This window comes from Bubalus bubalis, chromosome 6, assembly GCF_019923935.1.
Source record: "Bubalus bubalis isolate 160015118507 breed Murrah chromosome 6, NDDB_SH_1, whole genome shotgun sequence".
In the NCBI taxonomy this organism is placed as follows: Eukaryota; Metazoa; Chordata; class Mammalia; order Artiodactyla; family Bovidae; genus Bubalus; species Bubalus bubalis.
In genome coordinates, this window is record NC_059162.1 from 65,894,697 (window position 1) to 65,916,942 (window position 22,246).

General features: G+C 39.0%; 1 protein-coding gene and 1 pseudogene across 6 annotated transcripts in view; one reads left to right on the forward strand and one right to left on the reverse strand.

Annotated features, from left to right (window-relative positions):
* Positions 1 to 4,042: 4,042 nt before the first annotated feature.
* Positions 4,043 to 5,675, forward strand: LOC123334204 (annotated as a pseudogene).
* A 3,043-nt stretch (positions 5,676 to 8,718) lies between these two features.
* PTGFR (prostaglandin F receptor) overlaps positions 8,719 to 22,246 on the reverse strand; it is a 71,415-nt gene continuing 57,887 nt past the window's right edge. For 5 of the 6 annotated variants that reach the window (XM_045165969.1, XM_045165968.1, XM_045165970.1 and 2 more), the window contains exon 3: positions 8,719 to 12,609. In XM_045165969.1, coding sequence (XP_045021904.1) covers positions 12,319 to 12,609 — 291 coding nt within the window. In that variant the 3' untranslated portion in view covers positions 8,719 to 12,318. 6 annotated transcript variants of the gene reach the window in all.

The window sequence follows — 22,246 nt, forward strand, 5'->3', positions numbered from 1 at the left end:
CCCTATAATGAAAAGGATATCTTTTGTGGGGTGATAGTTCTAGGTCTTACAGGTCTTCATAGAACCATTCAACTTCAGCTTATTCAGCATTACTGGTTGGGGCATAGACTTGATTACTGTGATACTGAATGGTTTACCTTGGAAATGAACAGAGATCATTCTGTCGTTTTTGAGATTGCATCCAAGTACTGCATTTTGGACTCTTGCTGACTATAAGGGCTACTCCATTTCTTCTAAGGGATTCTTGCCCACAGTAGTAGATATAATAGTCACCTGAGTTAAATTCACCCATTCCAGTCTATTTTAGTTCACTGATTCCTAAAATGTCAATGTTCACTCTTGCCATATCCTGTTTGACCACTTTCTTTCTTTCTTTCTTTCTTTTTTTTTTTTACTTTACAATATTGTATTGGTTTTGTCATACATCAACATGCATCCGCCTCGGGTGTACACGTGTTCCCAATCCTAAACCCCCCCTCCCACCTCCCTCTGCATACCATCCCTCTGGGTCATCCCAGTGCACCAGCCCCAAGCTTCCTGTATCCTGCATCAAAACTGGACTGGCAATTTGTTTCTTATTTGATATTATACATGTTTTAATGCCATTCTCCCAAATCATCCCCCCCTCCCCCCGCCGCCTCCCACAGAGTCCAGAAGATTTTTCTATACATCTGTGTCTCTTTTGCTGTCTCGCATATAGGGTTGTCATTACCATCTTTCTAAATTCCATATATATGCGTTAGTATACTGTATTGGTGTTTTTCTTTCTGGCTTACTTCACTCTGTATAATAGGCTCCAGTTTCAATTTGCCTTGATTCATGGATCTAACATTCCAGGTTCCTATGCAATATTGCTCTTTACAGTGTTGGACTTTACTTCCATCACCAGTCACATCCACAACTGGGTGTTGTTTTTGCTTTGGATCCATCTCTTCATTCTTTCTGGAGTTATTTTTCCACTGATCTCCAGTAACATATTGGGCACCTCCTGACCTGGGGAATTTATCTTTCAGTGTGCTATCCTTTTGCCTTTTCATACTGTTCATGGGGTTCTGAAGGCAAGAATACTGAAGTGGTTTGCCATTCCCTTCTCCAGTGGACCACATTTTGTCAGAACTCTCCACCACGACCCGTTCATCGGCATGACTCATAGTTTCATTAAGTTAGACCAGGCAGTGTTCCATGTGATCAGATTGGTTAGTTTTCTGTGATTGTGGTTTTAATTCTGTCTGCCCTCTGATGGAGAAGGATAAGAAGTTTATGGAAGCTTCCTGATGGAAGAGACTGACTGAGGGGGAAACTGAGTCTTGTTCTAATGGGCAGGGCCATGCCCAGTAAATCTTTAATCCAATTTTCTGTTGATGGTTGGGGCTTTGTTCCCTCCCTGTTGTTTGACCTGAGGCCAAACTGTGGTGGAGGTAATGAAGATAATGGCGACCTCCTTCAAATGGTCCCATGCAGGCACTACTGCACTCAGTGCCCCCAGCCTGCAGAAGGCCACCACCAACCCACGCCTCCACTGGACATGGCTGGACACTCACAGGCAAGTCTGGGTCAGTCTCTTCTGGGGTCACTGCTCCTTTCTCTTGGGTCCTGGTACACAAAAGCTTTTGTTTGTGCCCCCCAAGAGTCTGTTTCCTCAGTCCTATTTAAGTTCTGGCGGCTCTCTGGTGGGCTTAATGGCGACCTCCTCCAAGAGGGCTTATGCCACACCCAGGTCTACTGCACCCGGAGCCCCTGTCCCTGCAGCAGTCCACTTCTGACCTGTACTTCCACAGGAGACCCTCAGGCACAGCTCTGGCTCAGTCTCTGTGGGGTCTCTGGGTCCTAGTGTGCACAAGGTTTGCTTGAGCCCTCTGAGCATCTCTGGCAGGTATGGGGTTTGATTCTAAATGTGATTTCGGCCCTCCTACCATCTTGCTGGGACTTCTCCTTTGCCCTTGGGTGTGTGATATCTTTCCTTGGTGGGACCCAACATTCTCCTGTCTATGGGGTTCAGCAGCCAGTTGTAGTTCTGGAGTTCTCACAGGAGAAGATGAGTGCACATGCTCCTACCTCGCCATCTTGCCACATCTTGTTAGAAATGTAAATCTAGTGGTTCCTCCCAAGACCTACTGAATCAGTCAGTGGAAGAGTCCAGCAATCTGATTCAGCAAGACGTTCAGGTAAAAAGGGCTTTCCAGGTGGCACAGTGGTAAAGAATCCACCTCCAATGCAGGAGGCCTGAATGCAGCCTCCATCCCTGGGCCAGAAAGATCCCCTGGAAAAGGAAGTGGCAGCCCACACTAGTATTCTTGCCTGCGAAATCCCATGGGCAGAGGAGCCTGGCCGGTTATGGGGTCTCAAAAGAGTCAGACATAACATATCAAGTAAACAACAGCAAGGTTAAATGAGATCCCCAGGATGAGCCCTAATCCAATATTACAATATTATCCTCATCAGAAGAAGATATTAGACACAGACAAAAGACCACGTGAAGATAAAGGAAACAGACAGGGAGACAGGCTTCATTAGAAATCAACTCTACTTACACCTTGGTCTCAAACTTTTAGCCTCCAGAAATGTGAGGAAATACATTTCTGTTGTTTAAGCCACCTAGTCTGTGGTGCTTTATTACAGCCCCAGCAAAATAATATACCTCCTAATTAACCCACTTAACCACCTGGAAACTATTGATGGTCATAGAAGACATATGGCAAACAGGAAAAACGGTATTACATAAATATCTTTACTCAAAAAACAATTCAAAGGCTGAGTCCGACTAGTGATAGTGGCATTGTTGAATACTAAGGGTAGTATTACTTTTATTATTGTGTGGTCTAGACCAGTTTCCCATTCTGAGTTAATAATAGAGGCCAGGTGAGCTAAGTGCAATATTTCAAAAAGACTAGTGGAAATAACCAAGATAAGACTTCAAAAATATAACTTAGAAACAAAATTCTGAAATTACTCTCATGATGTGGGATCTATTAGTTATATATCTGGGATTTAAAAAGAAAAGCTAGAGACCCATTTCACATGACACACAAACATACATTCCATGAAAACTACACAGTTTAAAGATGAAGAACAAAACTCAAATTGTAGAAAATGACATAAGGAGATATATTTATAATCTTTGAGGACAGAAAGTCTTTCTAAACAAGAAACAAAAGAAGGAATCCATTAAAGGTTAGTTCTGCCTAAGTGAAAATGTAAAATTCTTATGTGCTGAAAGATACCTTCAGTGCAGAAGAAAGTGGCAGCCTGGTAGAAAAGCATTTGTAGCGAACATAGAAAAGTATCAATACAGGCTATGGACACAATTGTGTCTCCCTCCCACCAAATTCCTATGTTTAAGCCCTATCTTCCAATGTAACAGTATTTAGAGATGGGGCCTTTGGGAGGTAATTAAGTTTTTATTTTTTAATTAATTTTTATTGGAGTATACTTGCTTTAAAATGTTGTGTTAGTTTCTACTGTACAGCAAAGTGAATCACCTATAATATACATATATCCCCTCTTTTTTTAATTTCCTTCCCATTTAAGGTCACACAGAGCACTGAGTTTCCTGTGCTATAACAGTAGGTTCTCATTTGATGAGGTCCTGAGGGCAAGGTCTTCATAAGGGAATTAGTGCCCCTAGAAAAAGAGACTGGACAATTTGCTTCCTCTCTCTGCCATGTGAAGACATAGCATATAGGATATAGCAAGAAGATATCTAGAGGGAGAGCCCTTGCCAGTTAATTGTCTAACACCTTAATCTTGGGCTTTCCTGCCTCCAGAACAGGGAGAAATAAATTTCAATTGTTTAAGCCATCTAGTCTATGGTACTTTGTTAGAGAAGCCCAAGCTGACAAAGATAATATCCTTAATATACACAGTCTTCCTGCAAGTCAAGAAGAAAAAAATGAGCATATTAAACATGGATAAAGGTCAGGAACAGGAAATTTACAGAGGAAGTGCAAATGACTCATAAACATATAAAAAGTTGCTCGTCTTCATTAGCAATGGAAAATGCAAGTAACCTCAAGGATGACTTAAATATATTTATTTTTTGCCAATCAGATTGGTGACAATAAAAAGATTGCTGTAATACAAAATAGCTGATGTCACGAATAGGGCATCTTCTCTTAAAAGAGAATAGGGGTACACTGCAGAATTTAGCAAATGAGCAGGTCTTAAGCTAGCAATTCCACAAACACACATACACAAAAATATAAAGGTGTGCATATCAAAATAACATCATTTTAAAAAGGGAAATAACTGAAAACAAAAACAACTTTCCCTCAATAGGAAAATTGTTAATTTAAATTATAGCACACTTATATTATGTAATACTATTTAGCTGTTAACAGTATTCTGAATATATTGACATGGACTACAGGAGATCAAACCAGTCAAGGAAAATCAATCCTGAATATTCACTGGAAGGACTGATCCTGATCCAATACTTTAGCCACTTAATGTGAAGAGCTGACTCATTAGGAAAAAACCTTATGCTAGCAAAGATTAAGGCAGGAAAAGAGGATGCTAGAGAATGAGATGGTTGGATGGCATCACTGACTCAAAGGACATGAGTTTGAGCAAGCTCCAGAAGTCAGTGAAGGACAGGGAAGCCTGGCATCCTGCAGTCCATGGGGTTGCAAAGAGTTGGACACAACTGAGCAACTGAACGACAAATTGAAATAAAAAAGTGAAGAACACAACAGCATGTCTTGTATGATCTCATTGTTAAAACTAAAATGATGTAGGTGTGTATTAGTGTAAAATTGTCTCCTTTAACATGGGAAAGGTAGCAACATAACAACAGGTGCAATTTGCTAATTTGGAGTTTTACCAGACATTAAAAATAATTCAGATGAAATTAAATATGAAACTCTAAGATTGAGTTTACATTCAAATCCAAAATACAGTTCCTTCAGATTTCAGTAATTCTACATCTCTTTTTTATGACTAAGATGCATATAAAACCGATTGGTAGGGGTGGTGAGGCCTGAAGCAGCTTCTGGAATTTCTGAGCAGCCCTGGTCAGTACAAAATGGACCCAGTAGTCTTGAGTTACATGAACAGTCTCCTGCAGCAGTCATCTCACTACTGGATCCTCCAAACTGGCTCAATGACCATGTTACTGGGTTTTCCTTTGAGTACCTTGGCAACAGTCAATTTCACGACTGCTCTGACTGCATCTGCTTCATCAGCCCCGAACTTACTCAGTTCGTCAAGTGGCTGTCAACCCAGCAGAGATTACCATGTTCCTTGAACCCTTGGATCTCCCCAACAAGAGAGTTGTATTTTTAGCCATCAATGATAATTCCAAACATACAGGTGGGGGAACCCACTAGAGGTTGTTGGTTTATCTGCAAGGTAAAAATGGCTTTTTTCATTATGATTCTTATGGTAGCAACTCATTCCATGCAGAGCAGGTGGCAGAAAAACTAGAGGCTTTCTCAGGCAGAAAAGGAAACAAACTGGCCTTTGTGGAAGAGAAAGCCCTGCTCAACAAAAACAGCTGTGACTGTGCGGTGTATGTGATATGTAACACTGAGGCCTTGTGTCAGAACTCTTTAGACAACAGCCAGAATCACTATTGCAGCTAAATCTCCCCTACATACATCACAAACAAGAGAGAAGAATAGAAAGATCTCGTTGCCAGACTTGCTAAAAATTACCTGCTGAAATATATTGACTTTTGAAGTCTCTTTTGCCTATCCCCATGTATTGGATGGCTGTGGTCTCAGTGCCTGAGGGAAGATGCCCGGGAGAGGAAAGCTTAGAATATTTACTTTCCCCTGAGAGAATGTTGTCCTCTGCACTATCCTAATGGAAAGTTTCACTCTAACCCTAACTTCAGAGCAATATGTGTTGTGAAGGTGTCTTCAAAATATGCACCAAAACTGATTAATTCCCTTTTGGGCTCCCTCATCCACACTGGTTTATTCCAAAGAAAAAAGATTGATCTGTAAAACAAATTAAGAATACGTTACATCTAGAAGCAAGAAGAAAATTATAGAGCAACCAAAAAGCACAACCCACATATTTCAAGAGATCAACTGGCTAGAAGCAGATTAAGACCTAACCTAATTCAAGATCGAAATATCATCAGTTACTCAGTTCTATGATATCTCTTCCATTCAATAAGCAAAGGCTTTCCCAGCTATAACCTTTGCCAATACTTGATAAAGATGATGTTAGCCCATAGTTGCCCATCTGATTCCTGAAGCACTTTAAGTGTGTTGAAATAAACATCTGTGGTGGACCTCTAGTTTTGCTTCTGAATACTATAAGTTGGTTTATTTTTGAAATATAAAAGAGAAAAAGTGACCTTTCTCAACTTTTTCACTTAATTAAAAATGCAGACAATGTAATTTTTGAAATGTGGAACCAAGAGCAAAAAAGAAATGCTGTTCCTTCTAAATTAAAAAAAAAAAAAAAAAGATGTGTAATTTCACTATTCTTCCACAATCTAGATGAGTAGCTAAAAAGTATACTTTAGCAAATACGAGATTTTTGATAATGTAAAAACCATCCAATTATTAATACATTTTCATAATTGCATATCATATCTTTATTATTTTACTTTCAGTTGATATTTTTGCAGGGCAGAAACACAGCTCTGCCGGAAATTCTTTACAATAACTTCCTACAGAATCTTTGAACAAAACATTTGGTATCAGTTCAGTTCAGTTGCTCAGTTGTGCCCGACTCTTTGTGACCCCATGAATTGCAGCACACCAGGCCTCCCTGTCCATCACCAACTCCCGGAGTTCACTCAGACTCACGTCCACCGAGTCAGTGATGCCATCCAGCCATCTCATCCTCTGTCGTCCCCTTCTCCTCCTGCCCCCAATCCCTCCCAGCATCAGAGTCTTTTCCAATGAGTCAGTCAACTCTTCGCATGAGGTGGCCAAAGTACTGGAGTTTCAGCTTTAGCATCAGTCCTTCCAAAGAAATCCCAGGGCTGATCTCCTTCAGAATGGACTGGTTGGATCTCCTTGCAGTCCAAGGGACTCTCAAGAGTCTTCTCCAACACCACAGTTCAAAAGCATCAATTCTTCAGCACTCAGCTTTCTTCTCATATCCATACGTGACCACTGGAAAAACCATAGCCTTGACTAGACGGACCTTTGTTGCCAAAGTAATGTCTCTGCTTTTGAATACGCTAACATTCAGTATACATAAACTTATATCTCAAGATTCCTAAGATTTCAATTTTGCCAGGTTTCTGATTCATTTCATATACTGTCATGTTTGGGTTCAAAATGAAGCGACTTGGTGAAAAAGAAAAGAAATACAGTTTAATCTTGTTCTAGTGCTGTTATCCTACTTTGGATTTTCTAATAGTTTGATAAAATTCAACAGCAAAGAGTATATTAAGGTATCAAAATATTTTAAAGAGACTGAAAATGCAAGTGAAGTCGCTCAGTCATGTCCGACTCTTGTCACCCCATGAACTGTAGGCCTACCAGGCTCCCCCGTCCATGGGATTTTCCAGGCAAGGGTACTGGAGTGGGGTGCCATTTCCTTCTCCAGGGCATCTTCCCAACCCAGGGATCGAACCCAGGTCTACCTGCATTGTGGGCAGATGCTTTATGGTCTGGCCATTAATGCAAAGGTAAAAGTAAATTTCAAACATCTTCATTTATTAGAAACACAACTATTTCAAACAATGCTGCAACTAGGCTATTCTTGGCATTGTACAGAATGTTTTACTCCCTGCATTTTTAAAAACCAAGCTTTTCACTTTTTATTCTATGGTGTCATCTAAAATTTCTATTAATTGCGAAAAGCTTGTGGAATATATATGGCATTCATTCTGCTTTATCTTTGTAGATTACAAGATTCTTAAATGAGACCTAAATATTTGTATACCATGATGTTTCTAAATACTTTTTTTTTTTTAATTTGAACCTGGTTCCAGTTTGAATCACTTTCACTTTTCACTTTCATGCACTGGAGAAGGAAATGGAAACCCACTCCATTGTTTTTGCCTGGAGAATCCCAGGGATGGGGGAGCCTGGTGGGCTGCCGTCTCTGGGGTCACATAGAGTCGGACACGACTGAAGCAACTTAGCAGCAGCAGCAGCAGCAGCAAGAAGTCAATAACGAAAACAACAAAAAACAATTACCTAATATGGAAATCACTACTGCTATCTACCAAATTTTTTCAGCCCTCCTTTGTGATATTTCATAGTATTACACTTACCTGCCCTGCTTGAAGTCAGTGGGGCCATTTTAGTTGCTTTGGCCAAAGGTGTGTGAGCAAAAGTAATATGTGTCAGCTCAAGGTGGAAGCTCTTAGAGCCAGTGCATGATTCATCAGGTTGTTTTTCCCTTTAGCACCACAAACAGCAACATCTAAGATTACTGCTGCTTTGTCCCAAGGTCTCTGAGTGCTCACAGTGAGCAGAGCTCCCCTTCTGAGTGGACAGTATCCACGGGTGAGATACAAACCTTTCTGGATTTATGGCACTGAGACTGGGGTCTGTTATTACAGGTATACTTGTGCCACTGTGTTTTGGAGATGATCAAATTCCCACCAGAATTATAACCTACCTATGTAAGATGAGGCACAGGAAAAAGAAACAAGGCAGATGTCACAGAAAAGTGGACAGGAGAGGGATAGCAAAAGGGAAATAAGCTAAAACCCTTCGTTTAGGTTTCAGGAACCTAAACCCAAAAGTTTAGGTTCCAGAGTTCCAAATTTTATATGATCTTCCTCAAAATAACCAGTCCTGATAAACACCAAAAGTTTATTTTTTAGAAATCATTTGTTTGAAGTTTTAAACTAGTCAAAGCACTAAAATGACATGAGTTACATGCTGATGGAAGACACAAAATATACATATCACTATTTACTCTCTTATACAACTCAGCAAGTATGAAGAGCATAAAATACATTTATTCACATAACACATTTCATCAACTGTTAAAATATGTCAATGACAAGTTGAAGTCCAACAATATTATTTACCAGGCAGGAGAATAGTCTGACCCCCAGTGAAGCAGAAAAATATACACTCCCATCCTTTATAGTCTCACCTTAGACAATTAGTCTTGAGCAATAATGATAATATATATATATGTGAAGCTTGCACTAAGTTTCACAAAAAGTTCACTTCATTTACTAAATGATCTTACTGGGACTCTGAACTCAGATTAGGCACAAAACTAAAGCAGGTTTATCATTTTCATACTGAAAATGATCAAACAAGATCATTTGTTTTATAAGACAGATATATCTATGTATATGTATGTGTGTGTGTTAACTTAGTATTTTTCACTTCAGCAACAACAGATAATTGGAAGCAACTTTCTGCTTTTATTAAAAAAAAATGTTTAAAGAACATATTTCTATCACCCAGTTAAACCCATCAGTAAAAAGTCTGATATTTTAGGATATACTTAAAGCTAATTATGGAACAGCACTATCTCTCTGTACCCCTAAACACATCTGCTGGGGTTTTTTAGTCTCATTTTTTTAAAGTTCACTAACATTAGAAAAAGCCTGCTATTTTCAAGTAATCTGCCTATAAAATATAATCCCCTAGAAATAATGTAATCAAATTGTATATGAAGTTGCTTGGATACTATTTTATCCAATGAGAAGGGAAATTCAGTTACTCTGATGGTCTAACGATAAATTTTAAAGTAGACTGTAACACTTTAAAAGTGGTAAGCTTGCTGAACACTATTTCCAGTCATTTGAACAAATATCCTTCCCCTTTGAACAAATACATGAAAGTTATTGGCAGATGCTCTACTTTATTATTCATTATATAATAAATTGTCAAACCACATGGAAATACATATAATAACAGAAATAAAATTCTGAAGTCAGATATGCATATTGTTGTGCTCATTTCATTTCATTTTCTGTGGACAAAAAAGCCTAACACAATGTAAGCACACATATTCTTTGACTATTTTTTTCCCCCAATTTTTGGTGTTTATTTCTTGAGTTTAACAGCATCATGAAACCGATTTAGTTGCTCTAAACCTAAGCTCAGATAATAGAGATAACCCTTCCAGGATGTGCAGAGAATGACTGCCCTGTCACTCCCCAAAATCTTGCACACTAAGCTCATGCACTCCCATACACGGCCATGTCACAATATCTCCTCAACACAGACACGCATGGCCAGAGCGATATCATGGCAAGAGAAACAACTCTGTCATTTGTCTTCTCAAGAAGAAAAGGCCTAAAACTGAGGTTTTCTTCTCCACAGATCTCCTAGATCAGGCTCTATGGGCACTATTCACTGCAGCATCCCAACCAGCCTGAGGAGAAAGGATGGAACTTTGCTTCCTTCTACTTCAGCTCACAGAACACCAACACTCTCTCAAGGAACTCTAGGAAATACATATCTCCTCTAAACCATCTATAAATTCTTTTAGTCTTTAAGTGCTCTTAAAACATGTGAAAACATTTATGTAATATAACAGCAATCACAAATTGCAATGGCTTTTTAAAAAGTATATACACTGGAGATAGATAGATAGATCTTAAAATAAGCAACATGTAGTTGTCAGCTTAAACTAAAAGTATACAAAACCTTTGCACTTCCATGCTCATTTGCACCAAGATATCCTTTCCAGTAGTTCAATTTGGCAAGTATCAAGCATCTACTATGTGCTCTGTATATGTGAATGACCTAACTTGGTGTGATTCATCATTTACTGGTCATAAACTAAGAATATCATATGCACCAGTGCGTATATGCATCTTGCCCTACTTTAAATTCATTGGGGAACAAAACAGTTGTCTTTAAATCTTCACTGAGGCTGTTTGCTTGAGCAAACATTCTTCCAGTGTATTCATTACATTAAGCATACATTCTTTTAATGTATTCATTAGAATTTACCAACATTCACCAAAGTAAACAAGAACAAGAACTTTTAAATTACCAGTCAAAAGCAAAAATTTGTAAAAATAGTAATTTAAGTCTAATTGATCTATACAGATTTCCTAAAGAATCTAGTCAGTTTCACAAGGAAGAGTAATATTAAAACATACCCCAACTAATAAAAAAATGAGTTTTTTATAGAAATGCATTTCCTGAATATAAAGCAGAACTAGCTACCCTCTGCTCTGACAGACTCAGGACATTTTGAATGATTACTAAAATTCTTTGAGTTCAATTACACAAACAAGCAAAGAAAAAATTTAAAGTATTATTAGGAAATTTGGAGAGAGATTTTTCTCTTTTGGTTAATCATTATAAGGGTCTCAAAATGCCTGGCTAATTGCCAAAGTTCCCCTTGACACTGGTAGTTACAGGCTTTGGAAGATGCCATCTTACAGATTTAAAGAATTCCTTGCAACTGAAATTTCTGATGTCCTTGGTGTGTGTGAGAGTATGTGTGTGTGTATAAGTGAAAAGACACACACTAGCTGCAGATGGTCTCTGAATATTTTTCTTTAGAGGCTGTGTTTCTTTTGTTCCCTGACACAGAAATGACACTGTGTCAATGGTTCTCAGGTAAGGCACCTTTACCGATGTTCTTTGCACCCATCACTTGGGGTTTAACTTCTGCTTGTTTGCATTATCCATGGCTGAGTTCCTTAGGAACTGCTACAGTGCAAGTCACCTCTACACCTGCTCACACAGACTTTGTTTCTCTACAAACTATTGACTATACATAAGCATCTTCAGAGGAAATGGGGATTACTTGAAAACTGTGCAAATCTATGACTTAACAAGAATATCTTCAAACAAAAACTGACCTTCATATCAATAAATGCAAGCAGTTGTATCTGTCAAATATGACAAAGAAAGGTTCATTCTAAACAGGCTCACAAGACCAGGCAACCTGACAGCCAACCACGAATGTGGAAGTCATTATAAGAAGCCACAATCAATCCCCTGTGACATGACAACGCATGTATTAACTGAGGCTATGTAATGAGGAGTAAAACAGACCAGATCAAAAAAGGGTGCCCCATTTCACTGTGCCTCGTCTACATAGAGCAGTGACCCCCTAAATGGCCATTTCACTGTTCAGGTAGTAGACCAAATACACGCTTCAGGCTTCAAGAGAGTCACTCATTTCAAAACCATCAATAGCACAGATAAGGCCCAAATTGCTTTCGTTTGACTCCTATGGCATTATTTTATCACATTTACCTCCAGTTGACAAAAGCGTATTAAAATATGTAATTATACAGCTAATTTAACAAATTTAAAAGCCAAGCCTGACAAAAGTGCCCCCATACTATCTGGGTGAGGGCTGATTTTTCCAGTTAGACTTCCTCTATTTATACAATTAACTGAAGTATTACCAACACTTTTTTTTAAATTTGGTCCTAGACCTACACTGATTTACCATCCTATTCAACTAGGCGCTTGTTTGCTGAGTTACTTTCTCTGTAACTGGTAAATCAGAAATAGCAGCAACCTTTAAGGAATTTTTAATGGAGCTAAGCTCCCAAACATGTAAGCTGATGACATGTACTCCACAACAGCGTCTGGTACACACATAGAGATTCCTAAGGACAGCCTTCCGTAGAAGAATATATACCCAAGGATCTAAGATTTGATTCCATGTTGCCATTCGAAGAGTAAAAAGGGTTCTTTCACAGGAATCCTTAAAATCTTGTATATTCATTCCAATGCTGGCCATTGTCACCTGCAAAACAAACAGAATAGAGAAATCACTTGATAGACATTTCCTCAGTCCTACAGTTTTTAACTTAACAAACTGCTACATGGTATTTATTTCACTTTCCACAAAGTGATGTTATTTTGCAAAACACCGAGAAAAAGAAATGATAGCAGAATAGCAGAAATAGCAGAAACATTGACATAGACAACTGAATCCTTTGAATTCAAACTGATGCCAGAACTACGAAAATGACAACTTACATGGCAAGTCAAATGTGCACAAACAGAATGACCGAAGAGCAGACAAACACTGATCCTAGTTACAGACCTTTTCTTACTTGTGGGAATAGAAAATTCAAAGCCAACATATTTGTAAATTTCGATGAAAAAACTAAAGTTTATTTATGCAAATAGATTAAACTATAGATAAGCTAAAGTTTATATAAACTATAGATAAAAGTTTTTAAATTTTTATTTAGAACAGGTATACACTGTCACTAAGTCACGTCTGACTCTTTGCCACCCTGTGAACTGTAGCCCTCAAGGCTTCTCTATCCATGGGATTTCCCAGGCAAGAAAACCGAAGTGAGTTGCCATTTCCTTCTCCAGGAGATCTTCCCAACCCAGGGATGCTATCCATGTCTCTTGCATTGGCAGGCAAATTCTTTACCACTGAGGCACCAGGGAAGCCCTAGCTATAGATTAGAACTGGTCTAAGCACTGAGCCTAGCTTTAACTTCTCAATGAACATTTGCAGAACAAACAAAATGTCTTTGAAAACATCTTGAATATAAAAACAAATAACAAATAAATGAACAAAAGGTAAAACTGAAAATTTAAGGGGGATTACACTATTATGTCAGCAGGATTGAGAGACAATGTAAAAACCTAAAACCCAAATGGAAAAAAAAAAAAAAATCAAGTCTTCTTGGTCTTCTTGATGGGTCATTATCAAGAATAAAATGCTTCAATTTGGCTGGTGATACTTATGGTTGAAGGAGAAATGTCCCTTACCAAAACCCTCATTGTCTACACAACAAAATACAAACTCCTTAACTGCCTTCTTGATGACGCATCTGACATCCATCTCTATAACCTCATCTCTCCTGCCAATACCCTACGCTCCAACCACAGTAAAGGCCTCAACTGTCCCAGATCTACCAGGCCCTTCTGAGCTTTGGCTTGTATGGCTCTCATTTTGAAACTCCACTCACCATTTCTCTACCTGAAAAACTCCTATCCATCCTTCAAGCCCCACGTCATAATGGGCTCACCTCCATGAAACTTTTCACAACTTCTCTGAGATGATTTAGCAAGTTGTGCTGCCCCAGCACCCTGTCCCTACTCAGTTGTGTCACATGCCACACTGCATGATAATGATGTATTATTTACTTGCAAATCTATGATCATCTCTTCTTTTTATTTTTATATCTAATAGCTGGTACAAAGCTGGTACCTAAGATGTTCTCAGTAAATGGTAAAATGAGCAAAATTATATTATTTTTTATTCATTGGGGGTGTTTCTATAAGAACAGCATCTAGTCATCAGAGAAACATCTGCTCATCCATCACTGCTGCTGCTGCTGCTGCTAAGTCGCTTCAGTCGTGTCCGACTCTGTGTGACCCCATGGACAGCAGCCCACCAGGCTCCTCTGTCCATGGGATTCTCCAGGCAAGAACAATGGAGTGGGTTGCCATTCCCTCCTCCAATGCATGAAAGAGACAAGTGAAAGTGAAGTTGCTCAGTTGTGTCCGACTCTTAGCAACCCCATGGACTGCAGCCTACCAGGCTCCTCCATCCATGGGATTTTTCAGGCAAGAGTACTGGAGTGGGGTGCCATAGGCCTCAGTTCAGTTCAGTTCAGTTGCTCAGTCGTGTCCGACTCTTTGCGACCCCATGAATCGCAGCACGCCAGGCCTCCCTGTCCATCACCAACTCCCAGACTCACATCCATCGAGTCAGTGATGCCATCCAGCCATCTCATCCTCTGTCGTCCACTTCTCCTCCTGCCCCCAATCCCTCCCAGCATCAGAGTCTTTTCCAATGAGTCAACTCTTCACATGAGGTGGCCAAAGTACTGGAGTTTCAGCCCCAGCATCATTCCTTCCAAAGAAATCCCAGGGCTGATCTCCTTCAGAATGGACTGGTTGGATCTCCTTGCAGTATTTTGAGGCCTAGAATGTTTCTAAAAGTAAAGGATTCCAAGGTGGTTTGTTGCCACTAAAAGAAACAAGATCTTGCAGTCCATGCAGATCCTTTGGGAAATGATTCTTTCCTTTATGGTTCCTCTTGTAGGGGGAAAAATGATCAAAGTGCAGGCCTAAAGATTCTCTAGCTAATAAAATTGACCAAGTTTCACTGCACAGATAATGAGTCCTCAGACAACAGTACCTGGGTTAAGTCCAGACTCTTCTATCACTTCTTCCCAAGTTAGCTAACAGGATTGAAGAAATAAGCCTATATGAGCCCTGTTTCTCTTAAAAGAAAGAAGGGCCAAGGCCCAGTTGGCAATTGACTTGAGATACTTTCATTTTATGTTTTTTCTTTACTTATCAAATATTTGTTCATTTGCTATGTGCCAGGCAATGTGCTAGGCTCTGAGGACACAGTGGCAAACGAAGCAAGTATTGCCTGTCCTTATGAAACTTACAATCTATTTGCTTCGCCTTCTTTTTTTTTTTTTTGGACATGGGGTGGGGCGGAGTGGGTTCAAGAATAAAAGAAGCAATAGTTCTCTTGCCTGATAAATATTAAGTGAATGCATTTCCTGTCAATGACTACATGTGTTCCTAGAGATCTCAGAGACCAGTCAAGACATTGCTCTCTGTAGCTGGGAACAAAGATGCTTGGTGCACTTGGATGGAACAGCTGGGCCTAGTTTAGAAACATGCAAGCTTAAAATGCTTGAGTTACATGACATTCACTTCTCTGACTTTCCTCCTTCCCTTGCAAACACCATTGTGGTGGTCACCAGCCATGAAAAAACATTGAGTCCTCTGCTGAGGGCAGCCAGTACCCAGGGCTTCCAGCACCCAGGGTTTTTCCAGAATACCAGGGTAGTGGCCAGACACTCCTCACTCTCCCCTTCCTATGACCCCAGCCCCAGCCTGGAAGCGAGGTTGCTCTAGAACCTAGCTTGGGAGAAGCACCAACAGTTACCCACCAAGTGGGTGGAGTATTTATGCAAAAGAAAGATCATTAGTATGTTGTTGACAATAGTATATTGTTGAAAATTCAGGACAACCCAAGTATGCAACAAATCATAAATTATGGTAATTTCATGTAATGGAAGATATGCAAGCTTTTATGTTTGTGATTCAGTCTTATTTTAATATTTATTTTTATTTATTTATTTGGCTGCACTGGGTCTTAGGTGCAGCATATAGGACCTTTACGTTTTAGGTGTGGCATGCAGGATCCTCTTTAGTTGCTAACTCTCAGCTGTGGCATGTGGGATCTAGTTTCCCAATCAAGGATCTAACGCAGGACCCCTGTATTAGGGGCTCAGAGTCTTAGTCACTGAGCCACCAGGTAAGTTCTCAGTTTTAATTTTTTAAGGCAAGTTACCAAATATATTGACTGTATGATCCCGATTTTGAAAAACTTTATGTAATTTTGTGCGCACATAGAAAAAAACTAGTGTATTTCAATGATTTTCTTGGTTAACTCTAGATAGTAGAATTGCAGAGGACTTTGATTTTCTCCTGTGCTTTGTCTCTAATTTCCTCTTTGTTAGATTATGAATTGCTTTATAATCTGTACTTTTTTTTCCTCAAGTAATTTGTTGAAATATACAGGCATACCTTGTTGTATTATGCATAGCTTTATTATCGTGCTTTGCAGATACTGTATTTTTTTTTTTTCTACAAATTGAAGGTTTATGGAACCTCGTGTTGTCAGATGACGGTCAACATTTTTTAGTAATAAAGTATTTTTAATTAAGGTATGTATGCACATTTTTTTTAACATAATGCTATTGCAAAGTTAAGAGCTTACAGTATAGTGTAAAACATAATTGTGTTTGCCCTGGGAACCTAAAATTTCATGCCTTGCTCTACCGTGATAGTCACTTTACTGTGGTGGTCTAAAACCAAACTCATGATATCTCCGAGGTTGTTGTTGTGGTTTTAGTTACTAAGTCATGTCCAACTCTTGGCAACCCATGAGCTGTAGACTACCAAGGTACTAAGTCTGTGAGATTTTGGGCAAGAATACTAGGGTGGGTTGCCATTTCCTTCTCCAGGGGATCTTCCCAACCCAAGGACTGAATCTGCGTCTTTCGCACTGGCAGGTGGATTCTATACCACTGAGCCATCAGGAGAGCCCTTGATCCCCAAAGTAGGCCTGTACTATTGTGCTAAAGACTCAGAACTAATATTGATCATTTATGAATGTGTGTGTTTATGTGAGTGGGGTACTACAGAATTGCTGGAGAATTTCAGCCCTGATAAGCCTGATAGAAGGTTGGGAGTTGGGGTAAGAGCAGGAATGTCTACCATTTTCCCCAGGCTCCATCAAAAGTCACCTCACAAATCTTGAAAGCATTCTTCTCTGGCTGGCTCACTGGAACTTGGATTCCAGAGAGTTGTGCATAGATTTTCATCACTCATGCAGTCTTTCATCTAGTTTCCAAGAGCTACTTGACACATAACTATGCTGTTATTTTCTAAAATATCTTCCTTTAGAGCTTGGCAGGTTATATTCAGTCATCTTTGTTAATGATTAGAATTCTAACTGAGAAGTGTAAAGGCCAAGTGTTTGGATATTCTATGGAAAAACAAATGAATTAACTTGATACTTCTCAAGACATTCAACATTAAGACAATAGAGAAATAATGAAATCAAAGAAGTATGTGGGCCAGAATGTTTGTGTTCATTGCTAGTTGCAAAGAGCAAAATAGACAGATGATACGATAAGATCTCCACTTATTTGGGCCACATAGTACAATTAACTGTTATGGTAACTGCATATTTTCTAGAACTAACACCAAAAAAGATGACCTTTTTATCTTAGGGGATGGGAATGCAAAGGTAGGACGTCAAGAGACACCTGGAGTAACAGGCAAGTTCGGACTTCAAATACAAAATGAAGCAGGGCAAAGGTTAACAGAGCTTTGCCAAGAGAACACACTGGTCATAGCAAACACCCTCTTCCAACAACACAAGAGACAAATCTAGATTTGGACATCACCAAATGGTCAATACCAAAATCAGACTGATTATATTCTTTGCAATCAAAGATGGAAAAGATCTATACAGTCAGCAAAAACAAGACCAGGACCTAACTGTGGCTTAGATCATCAGCTCTTTATTGCAAAATTGAGACTCAAATTGAAAAAAGTAGGGAAAACCCTAGACCATTCAGGTATGACCTAAATCAAATCTCTTATGATTATACAGTAGAAGTGACAAATAAATTCAAGGGATTAGATCTGATAGAAAGCCTGAAGAACTATGAATAACTATTCATAACATTATACAGGAAGTGGTGACCAAAACCATTCCCCCCAAAAAAAAAGAAATGCAAAAAGGCAAAATGGTTGTCTGAGGAGGCCTTACAAACAGCTAAGAAAAGAATAGCAGCAAAAGGAAATGGAGAAATAGAAAGATACACCCATCTGAATGCAGAGTTCTAAAGAATAGCAACGGAGAAGGCAATGGCACCCCACTCCAGTACTCTTGCCTGGAAAATCCCATGGATGGAGGAGCCTGGTAGGCTGCAGTCCTTGGTGTCGCTAAGAGTCGGGGACGACTGAGCGACTTCATTTTCACTTTTCACTTTCATGAATTGGAGAAGGAAATGGCAACCCACTCCAGTGTTCTTGCCTGGAGAATCCCAGGGACGGGGGAGCCTGGTGGGCTGCCATCTATGGGGTCGCATGGAGTCAGACACGACTGAAGTGACTTAGCAGCAAAGAATAGCAAGGAGAGATAAGAAAGCCTTCTTAAGAGAACAGTGCAAAGAAACAGAGGAAAACAATACAATGGGAAAAACTAGAGATATCTTCAAGAAAAATAGAGATAACAAGGGAACATTTCATGCACAGATGAGCACAATAAAGGACAGAAACGGCAGGGATCTAACAGAAGCAGAAGAAATAAAGCAGAGGTGACAAGAATACACAGCAGAACTGTACAAAAAAAGGTCTTAATGACCCAGATAACCATCATGGTGTGGTCACTCACCTAGAGCCATACATCCTGGAGTGTGAAGTCAAGCGGGCCTTAGGAAGCATCACTACAAACAAAGCTAGTGGAGGTGATGGAATTCCAGCTGAGCTATTTCAAATCTTAAAAGACCATGCTGTTAAAGTCTTGCACTCAATATGCCAACAAATTTGGAAAACTTGGCAGCGACCACAGGACTGGAAAAGGTCAATTTTCATTCTAATCTCAAAGAAAGGCAATGCCATAGAATGTTCAAACTACCATACAATTGCATGCATTTCACATGCTAGCAAGGTGATGCTCAATATCCTTCAAGTTAGGCTTGAAGTACATGAACCGAAACTTTCAAATGTTCAAGCTGGATTTAGAAAAGGCAGAGGAACCAGAGATCAAATTGTCAACATCCATTGGATCATAGAAAAAGAAAGAGATTTCCAGAAAAACATCTACTTCTGCTTCATTGACTACACTAAAGCCTTTGACTGTGTGGATCACAACAAACTGTGGAAAATTCTTAGAGATGAGAATACCAGATCACCTTACCTGCCTCCTGAGAAATCTGTACACAGGTCAAGAAGCAACAATTCAAATCTGACAGGAACAATGGACTGGTTAAAAATTGGGAAAGGAGTATGTCAAGGCTGTATATTATCATCATGCCTATTCAACTTATAAGCACAGTACATCATGCAAAATGCCAGACTGGATGAATCACAAGCTGGAGTCAAGATTGCTGGGAGAAATATCAACAACATCAGATATGCAGATGATACTACCCTAATGACAGGGTACAAAGAGGAAATAAAGAGTCTTTTGATGAAGATGAAAGACAAGAGTGAAAAAGCTGACTTGAAACTCAACATTCAAAAAACTAAGATCATGGCATCTAGTCCCATCACTTCATGGCAAAAAGATGGGGAAAAAATGAAAACAGTGTCAGATCTTATTTTCTTGGCCCCCGAAATCACTGTGGACAGTGACAGCAGTCATGAAATTAAAAGACACTTGCCCCTTAGAAGAAAAGCTATGACAAATCTAGACAGCATATTAAAAAGCAGAGACATCACTTTGCAGACAAAGGTCTGCACAGTCAAAGCTATGGTTTTTCCAGTAGTCATGTACAGATGTGAGAGTTGGACCATAAAGAAGGCTGAGCACTGAAGAACTGATGCTTTTGAACTGTGGTGCTGGAGAAGACTCTTGAGAGTTCTTTGGACTGCAAAGAGATCAAACCAGTCAATCCTAAAGAAAATCAACCATGAATACCCATTGCAAGGACTAATGCTAAAGCTGAAGCTCCATTACTTTGGTCTCCTGTTGTGAAGAGCCAACTTACTTGGAAAAGACCCTGATGCTGGGCAAGATTGAAGGCAGGAGGAGAAAGGAGCAATGGAGGTTAAGATGGTTGGATGGCATCACCAACTCAATGGTGTTCTGTAGTCCCTGGAATCACAAAGAGTCAGACATGACTTAGTGACTGAACGACAACAGCAACTGCCTATCTCAGCTTCCCTGGTGGCTCAGTGCTAAAGAATCCACCTGCCAATGCAGGAGACGTGGGTTCAATCCCTAGCTTGGGAAGATCCCTTGGAGAAGGAGATGGCAACCCACTCCAGCATTCTTGCCTGGAAAATCCCATGGACAAAGGAGCCTGGCAGGCTACAGTCCATGGGATTGCAAATGAGTTGGACATGACAGAGACTAAACAACAATTCCGTATCAAACATTAAGGTCACCCAATTAATCAATCTTCCAGGCCACTCTACTCACACTCATAGAGCTCACATTCATTAAAGTTTTATTCTGGAAGTTACGCCATCATCCCCTACCCTGTCTGTTTTTCTGTTGACTGGTATCAGCACTCCAGTGGCTATTAACAATTATAAGCAATGTTAAATTAAGAATTACGCTTTCGTTCCTCTGAGTAATCATGAAAGTAAATCAATCCATTAGTGAATAGTTTCTTAGTGTATACTCTGCCCAGTCCTTATAGTAGATGCTAGTGATGCAAAGAACAATAGTTAGAGAAATCTCAACATATGATATATTTTGCTCCTTTATTTAGATTTTCTGTCTCTGCAACTAAAATATCATCTTCAAGGCATGTATTTTTATCTGGTTGTCTGTTGTATACCCAGCACCTGGCATACATAGAACAGGTCAATACTAGTTGAATGAATTAAATGAATGAAATTCCTACGAGTAGAGACTGATAAGAAAGAAAGCAGTCATATTATCGTAAGTAATATAATAGAGACATATAAAAGGTGCTACAAGCAGAGTTATTTGCTAGTACATGATCACAGATGCAGTCATTAAAATGGTGAGTTTTTGTAGTTTTTCTAGTACATAGAAATTTCATTTAGTCTGACTTGAATAATTTTGCATTTATGGTGATTCTGCAGCAGTTTGTATTTCTCCTTGGCACCATTTTTTTAAGGAAATTTAAATGAATATGTAATTAAAAGCCCATTTCTGATAGAATGTTCAGCTTCTTTAGATACCAAGCCATTTTTTAGAATTTTATCAACATCTATCTTCAAATGAACAGTGTCTATGACGACTATACATCGGTCTCATCTAGTCACTAAAGCAAGTAGTTTCATACATAGTTATCTCATTCCAATAAGCACACCATCCCTTCCTCCTTTCCATCATCAGAGAAGACTTAGTTCAGGGACACTTTTTTAGGGAATAAAAGCATACAGAGAGGTACAGTCCACTGATTTTCAAGCTATTGTCCCTTATAACATTGTTATCCAAAGACTGATCTTTAGGTTTGGCACTTAAATAACCACAGAAATGAGGGCTAATTCTGATTATGCAGTTACAATCCAGTCTTACCACATGATGATAAAAGTCCATTTGGAAGTTTTACCAAAGAACCACATCCTTATACCTCCATGTTTAAGAAGTTCAATCAATGTGTTAATTTGGACAACTAGTGGTAAAGAATGATGCATAGATGAGTGATTTTTAAATGTCATAGTACCTACAAAAATTCAAAAATTAAAAATTAAATTTTCATTTAATTTCATTTATATTGCCATAATGGCAATTTTTAAAAGGCATACAATCACTGAGTATAATCACTGAATCTATCTCACTAGAACAGGTAACTTTTAAAGTTAAATATACTTATGGTGATTTAACTATAGCATTTATGCTTAAAATAGAATAGTTTATCTCTGCAACAGTGACTACAAGAACCTTGAGAAAAAAAACTTGATTCTAGTTTGAAAAACTTAACTCCTACATAATATTTTTTTAAAGTAACAAATTGAAATGTAGAAGCTCTAGCAGGATATATCTTTCAGCTATGAACTTTTTCCATATCTAAATTTTATAAATGTCCATATTGTTGAATATAGAAGGTAATATTTCAATAATTTCCTATTTATTGAATACTCATTAAAATTAAGACAATATTTGTACTTGGTGAATGATGCAGAGATAAGTAAAACAGAAATATTACAGTATTGGGAGAAACAGA